General features: G+C 61.8%; 1 protein-coding gene across 1 annotated transcript in view; it reads left to right on the top strand.

Moving 5' to 3' along the window:
• Positions 1 to 860: 860 nt before the first annotated feature.
• WNT9A (Wnt family member 9A) overlaps positions 861 to 6,869 on the top strand; it is a 21,426-nt gene continuing 15,417 nt past the window's right edge. The window contains exons 1-6 of the mRNA XM_077755857.1: positions 861 to 896; positions 1,753 to 1,830; positions 1,960 to 1,992; positions 2,113 to 2,267; positions 2,625 to 2,924; positions 3,079 to 3,249. Of these exons, the coding sequence (XP_077611983.1) occupies positions 861 to 896; positions 1,753 to 1,830; positions 1,960 to 1,992; positions 2,113 to 2,267; positions 2,625 to 2,924; positions 3,079 to 3,249 (773 nt within the window). The remainder of the gene's footprint in view (positions 897 to 1,752; positions 1,831 to 1,959; positions 1,993 to 2,112; positions 2,268 to 2,624; positions 2,925 to 3,078; positions 3,250 to 6,869) is intronic.

Genomic DNA, 6,869 nt, shown 5'->3' with positions numbered 1-6,869 from the left:
ATATCCTCTCCTGGAGAGCCGACCTGTGTCCAAGCAGGCCTAGGTGGCTGTGCTGGGGGACAGAGTGCTTCCAGCCAGAGAAGCTCCAAACCCAGGCTTCTTCAACAGACACACAGGCCACCTTGCCATTGGCCATTGCCAAGAGCACCAGTGAGAAAGGCCTGCCCTCCCAGGAAAACAACCCTTTGTCATGCTGTGCTGAGGTGGGGACACTGGGATCAGGCGTTTGTGTCCCTAGCCTCTCGGCCTCAGTTTGCCATCAGGGTCATATGAGCTGCATGCTGGTCTGTGGACACCTATCCCATGTGAGGAAGCCATGCACCTTCCTGCTCCAGCCTGGGGGGACTCAGAGTGGCTGGCCTACCAGGGACCTGCCAGGGTAGCCGTTCCAGATGGACAAGGGGCCGGGTGTGGGTGGATGCAGGGGTGCAGGTGCAGAAGTGGGGAGTGCCAGGCCTCTCTGCAGAACTTCCAGGGCCTGAGAGCAAGGTGGGATTGCAGGCAGAGGCAGGGGAGGTGAGGGAGCCTGTCTCCAGGGTCTGGCTGGGATTGGGGGTACACAGTGGCTCCACCTCATCTGCTGCCGTCCCCCCAAGGCACAGTCCAGACCCTTAGTTCTGTCTCCAACATCACAGTGCACGGGGCCCTGGGTCTTCCCGCTTGGTGGCCAACAAAGCCTGGTGGCCCTGCAGGCCTTGTTTCCCAGTCCCCAGACTGGACGGGTCTATCAGAACCCCTCTCCTGCTGCAATCTGGGGTGGCTTAGCTGTGGCTTCACACGGGGCAGGAGGGGGTGCTCGTCTTTTTCAGCCTCCTTTGGACCAGCTAAGGTCCCGCTGCAGGTCCTGGGCTGGGACCACCATGGCCTGCATCCTCGGGACTCATTGGGCGGCCGACGTGAGAACCCTCCACTCCTGCGGAAGGGAGCTCAGTAATGCCTACAGTGCCTTCCAGACACACGTTTACAATTTCACACTTCATTTTTCTTGGACGCAATCTCTGTGCTTTTAAACATGTCATCACTCTGTGTACCCCTGCCCCCGCCCTGCACTTCCCTGGTGTGGGAGGCAGGCCTTCAGGTGGGGGTCCTATGGCCTGCAGGAGGCCATGGTCGTGGGGGAGGGGAGGGGCGCCCCAGGAGCCTGCAGCCTGGGTGGCCTGGGTCTGCCTTCGGTCAGCATTCTCTTTGCAGAGCCAGCCCTGGTGGTGAGGTGGGTGTGAACAGATGAGGGCAAGGGAAAGCCCCCTCCCACAGGAGGGGTTAATGACGTGAGGCCAGTCACACCCACGAAGAGGGCTAACCATGGGTGGGGGCCTCCGCAACATGACATCACAGCTTAGACAAAGCCACTGCTCCAGGGAGTCAGATAGGTCTCAGATGAGGAAGCTGAGGCCCGGAGAGAAAGTGACTTGTCCAGGCCCCCTCTACACCCCATGCACCACAAGCTCCCCAGGCAAGAGGGGCCATGCTCACTTGGTGGCCTTCCCAGATCTGCCCCCAGGGGCCACTGTCAGGTGCATTTCCCAATCCCCCTGCTTTGCTTCTGAGCAAGGTAGGTCGTTAGAGCCCACCAGCCCAACATCTGGAGTGGCTCAGACCCCCCAGATCCAGGGTCCTTGTGCACAGAAGTAGCTCCTTGAGTTCAGACCACTGAGAGGGAGCTGGGCTACCCTCTGGCAGCAGGGTCTTTGATGTTATCTGGAGGCTGGCCTTTCGGGGCCCCTGGACCACAGAGCTGTGCTCTCTTCCCAGGTGTATGTGGTTACGGACACGGAGAACCCTTGGCACAGCCGGCCTCCAGGGTTCTCCCGGGACCCAGTCTCGTGTCCGGTAACTTGTATATATATCTGTTCGCATTTTGGGTTCTCAGACACCCATCTTGCTTCTGCAGTGGCTCTGTGTCTTCCCTCTTCCGTGTCCCCTGCTGCCCCTTTGGTCTGCCGGTTTTCCTTCCCGTAGGCCCCGCTGGACAGAAGCGCAGAGAAGGAGCAGGTGCCTGAGCATGGGCGCCGGCAGTGACCTCAGCCTCTAGCTCACCTCCCTCGGTTTAAGGATGGGGAGACAGAGGTCCCAAAAGCTTGAGCGACCCTGCCGGTGCCCTTCGCTGGCCAGGTCGCCTCATTCCCAGGCAGCGGCGCGCCGCCAGCCTCGCTTCCCGAGCGATCTGGCTTCGCGAAGAGCCCTGGCATCACCCGCTGCCGGGTCTCCGTTTCCAAGCAAACTCCCAGGGGAGCGGGCGCGCGCGCTTCGGCCCTGGGCCAACCTGGGTCCGCTAGGCTNCCTGCCTTTCTCTTCTAGAGAAGTTAATTTAACAACAACAAAAAAATACGTACAAAATCCAGATGTTCCTTGCACCGATCCCCAAAGGAAAAAAAAATAACTCCAAGCTAGAGGAATTTATTTTTCTTGCGCTTTGCTTCTTACGCCCGCTCGGGCCCTGGCCCCGCGGGAGCACGTCTGTGGGACCCGACCCGGTGCGCAGGGCCCGGCCGGGGCCGTGAACGCCGTCCCCCGCCGTCTCAGGGGTCGCCGCCCCGAGGGCGTCTCCGTAGGAGCAGTGTGCGTGGTTTCAGCGCGTCGCTCCCGGCCATTCGTTCCTGCCCTTCCTCGCCCCTGTCTCCCAGATCTGGGATGTCCAGCCCAGAGACCTTTGGGGACCCTCCCTCGCTGCGCCACGCAGACGGGCACCGCGAGGCTCGGGGTGGCACAGCGCCAGCACCCCGCGGGGTCTCTGGCTTCCGCTCCTGCCGCCCAGGCGCCGCCCCCGGAGCCGCGGCCCACCCTCTCGCCCTGGCCCCGGCCCTGGGCGCCCTGTGGCTGCTCCTGGCCGCCGCCCTCCGCCCGTCACCTGTTCCCTCGCCCCGGGCTCGGGCGCCGTCGCGCGGCGGCTGGCCGGCAGAGGGCCCCGTTGGTCCAGAAATGTGGCACCGTCAGGGCGGGGAGAGGCCACTGGGCTAGGAGCCCTGCAGGTGTATCCTGTTCTCAAAGAAAATAAAATATTTTCATGGGAAACTTTCCCTTTGTGTTTTTCTTTCCCCCCTTTCTCCTTCTGTTCCTTTCTCCTGGGTCGTCTTCCAGGGTCAGCTCCGTGTCTACTTCCCCTGGAGACCCCACCCGGCAGCCCTGTCTTGGCTGGGGCCTCGGCTGTGCAGAGGCTGGCACGCCCCTGCACGCCATCTGTGTAGCCTTCGCCTCACCCTCGCGGGCAGAGGGAGGGTCAGAGGATGGCCGTCTGGCCGCAGGTCCACGGTGAGTCACGGCGGCCTGTCAGCCAGCTGTGCCTCCCCGCTCTCCCGGCCCAGCCTCGGGTCTGCGCACCAGGCTTCAGACACACCCTGGGCTCCTCTGCTCGACGGGGCTCCCTGCTGCCAGCCCTGCTCTTCCTGGGGAGGTCAGAGCCACAGAGGGGAGGTGGGGGTCCCAGGTCCTGGCCGGCAGCTCCCCAACCCCACCCCAGGACATCCTCCGACTTTGTACCTCTGGGGAAGTTGCTGAGCTCTGCTATTTAGCCTGTGGGCCTGTGGGTGGGACATAGGGAGGGCCTGGCATCCCCGTGAACTCCCCTGACCAGCCCTCTTGCCCAGCATTTTGGCCTCAAAGGCTTTCCTGTGGAGAGTGTAAGAGGCAGATATATGGCTCCAGGGGCAGTGGGCTCTGCTGTGGGCCCTGCCACCATCAGCACCAGGCAGGACAGCTGGGTTCTACTTGACGGACAGAGGTCCTGGGGGGGGCAGCTGGATGTCAGCTGGACTGGCAGAGCAGGGTAGAGACTCCAGGGGTCTTTACCCAGCAAGCACCTCAGAGGTTGATTCCCAAGGTGGGCCGGACCTGGGAGGAGAGGAGCAGGCAGGACATGCTGTGGGCCAGTCTGTATGTGGAGGCCCAGCCCTTCTGGTCAGCAGTGACTGGCCGGGCCCAGGTCTGGGGCCCTTTTCCCTGACCCAGCTGAAGTGCCAGGGGAAGGAGATGGCCCAAGATGGGCAGGGCTGGGGCTGGGACTGGTGTAGGACTGGACTGGGGCTGCACTGGGTCAGGGACTGGACTGGACTGGGGCAGGGCTGGGGCTGGACTGGGGCTGGGGACTGGGGCTGAGGGCTTCCCTTCCAGCCTGGCGTGCAGAGTGAGCAGGGGGAAGGAGCTGGGATTCAGGCCCTCCTTCTCCCTTCCCCCTCTTCGAGAGCTCTGCCTGGCACGGAGGCTCACAGGCAGGNCAGGTGGTGGGAGCCCTCCCTGCCCCCTCCAGAGGCTGCAACCCAAGCCCGCCTGTTCCTGTTGCCCTCCTAGCCTCTGGCCACTAGGTAGGACCCTCCGGGCCGCTGCCTAGCCGCGGGGAAGGGGCTCTTCCCTCTCCCTCAGTGGCCTGGCCCTGCTTCTTGGCGGTGTGATTAGCAGGTGGTGTTTCCATCTGGTTCTCCAGGGGCCTAGACGGCTTGGCCCGATGCCCTCCTGGAAGGAGGGGGGCCTGGATCCCAGCAGAAAGGGGCCGGCTCGAGGTGTCCTGGAGAGTTTGGGAAACAGACTCAGACCCCTGCCCCCTTGCCCCCATGCCCCGTGGACCTGGGTGGGCTGAAAACTTTGCCTGGCCCTGCTTCTGGCGTTAGAGGTGAGAACACGGAGCCGAGGAGTGATCAGTGTCTGATGAAAATCTGTTCAGGAAGGGACGCCCCAAGCCCAGGGTGAGGCACCCTGGTACTCCCCCAAGCATGGAGCCAGGGGCTGGGTCCAGCAGAGTAGGGCCTGGGCTCCCTGCTACCACACTGCCCTTTCCTTAGAGATCCTGTGTGTGCCAAGCCAGCCCCAGCGGGGACCCTGTGGCTGCCTCTAGACTTACATCCGGGGGCTGCTGGGGGAGCAGAGGCCTCAGGCTTCCCACATAGTTCATCTTCAGAGAAGTAGGAAGGGCCCTTTCTTGGGGTTGGCCCCAACACCCTACATTCTGTGGGAAAGACTTGCAGACTGGCTCAGGGGAGCAGGGCCCAGCCGGGAGGTCTGTCTGGTCCAGGCAGCCTGGAGCCCTGTATGGAGGAGGCTCCCCCAGCCAGGCCAGGCGTTGGTGTGTGGGGTGCTCGAGGCAATCCGAAAGGCAGCTAAGGTGCTCTGGGCCACTGCAAATGGGGTCAGGGGGTATGTAGGGCTCACGTTCCTTCTGTGACTGAAACAGAACTCCTATTCCAGAGTCACCCTGCTGACGGGGGTGGTTTCTGGTGCATCTACAAGGCTGTGCGGCCAGCAGCACTATCTAATTCCAGAGCGTTCCATCAACCCAGAAACCTCATATCCTGTCTTCCCCCTCCAACGCCAGCCCCTGGCAACTGCTAATCCACTTTCTGTCTCTGTGGATTTGCCTGCTCTGGACATTTTACACGAGCGGAGTCATACAGCATGTGGCCTTTGTGTCTGGCTTATTGCACTGAGCATAGCATTTGCAAGACCTGTCCATGCTGTGGCGTGCATCCGTGCCTCATTCCCTCGGTGACCAGTCATGTTCGATTGTGTGGATACAAGGCACTCTGTTGCATGCACTTCCTGCTGACGGACACCTGGCTGGCTTCCACTGTTCAGCTCTCGTGATGCCGCCATGGGCATCGGTGCGCCAGTTCTTCCGTGGATGTGGGTTTTCAGTTCCCATGTATGTACCGAGAGGTGGGATTGCTAAATCTTATGGTAACCACCATGCTACCTTCCCACCAGCAATATGGAAACGTCCAGGGCTTCCACATCCTCACGGGTCCTTGTTATTTCTGGTGTGTTGGTCTGCTTTGCCTTTTCTTCTACCCTCCCAGGGGGTGTGGGGTGGCATCTCACTGTGCTCTGAGTGGCACTTCCCTGATGATGGGCGACGCTGAGCATCCTTCACGGGCATGTTTGTCATCTGTATGTCTTGTTTGGAGAAATGTCTGTCTACTCAGTTTCTTTGCCCGGCTCTTGGCTCAGTTCTGGGTCTTTGTTGTTGATTTGTAAGAGCTCTTCATATATTTAGGTTTATTCCTAGATGGAGGAGAGCCTGGAGTGTGAGCCGGCATGCTGTCTCTCGGCCGTGCCTGGGCCTTCACAGTGGGTGTTCCTCGTGCTTGCCCCCGCCAGTGCTGGCATGACCTTGTAAAGGTTGTCCTCTGTTTACTAGAGGGTTGTCTGGGGGCCTGGTCAGGGCTTCTGGGGAATTGCATGGGAGCCTGCCCTGGCCCTGCCCTCAGGCACTGCTGTCATGGTGGGAGTGGCTGACTATGCATACAGGGTAACTGCCAGGAGGTGGGGGCACCCCTCTTATGAGCCTGGGGCCCAGCTAGGGGTCCTGTGTGGCCACATGCCTGCTGGCTGCTCAGAGGAAGGGCTCCTAGAGGGAGTGTGTGTGGGGCTGGGGGCTCAGGCTTGCTTGTGGGGAAGTCAGCCTCTTATGGTGAGGCTGGGGTGACCCAGAGCCCATGGGGGCTGGGGCAGGGCTGGCAGATAGGGAGGTGTCCCCTGTGCTTCCCTGGCTGGGGGCCAGGGGTGCAGGCACCAGAGGAACCACCAGGACGGATGTGCCCCACAGCTGCCCTTCAAGGCCTCAGGTCCAGCCTTTGGAGGCCATGGAGTGAGGCCGGCAGTGAGAGCTGAGCGGAGGGCAGGCCCAGGCAAGGGGCCTTCTCTGCAGCATCCAGGGCAGCCGAGTGGCCAGTGGGGAGACCGTGCAGCCCCTTGGAAGTGGCCCTGTGGGCAAGGGGGGGATGTGAGGTGGGCTGGAAAGACTGAAGGGCAGTGTGTGGAGTGGCTGGGGCAGGTGTGGGGAGGCAGGTGGACAAGGGTAAGCATACGACCCTGTACCTCTGCTCTCCAGACTCTGTCCCTCCTCCCTGACATCCTGACCAGTCTCCTCTGCAGGGCCTGCA

The sequence above is a fragment of the Crocuta crocuta genome, unplaced genomic scaffold (assembly GCF_008692635.1).
Source record: "Crocuta crocuta isolate KB4526 unplaced genomic scaffold, BGI_CrCroc_1.0 scaffold526, whole genome shotgun sequence".
Lineage (NCBI taxonomy): Eukaryota > Metazoa > Chordata > Mammalia > Carnivora > Hyaenidae > Crocuta > Crocuta crocuta.
The sequence above is the reverse complement of the archived record's forward strand: the minus strand, read 5'-3'. Positions and strand labels throughout refer to the sequence as shown.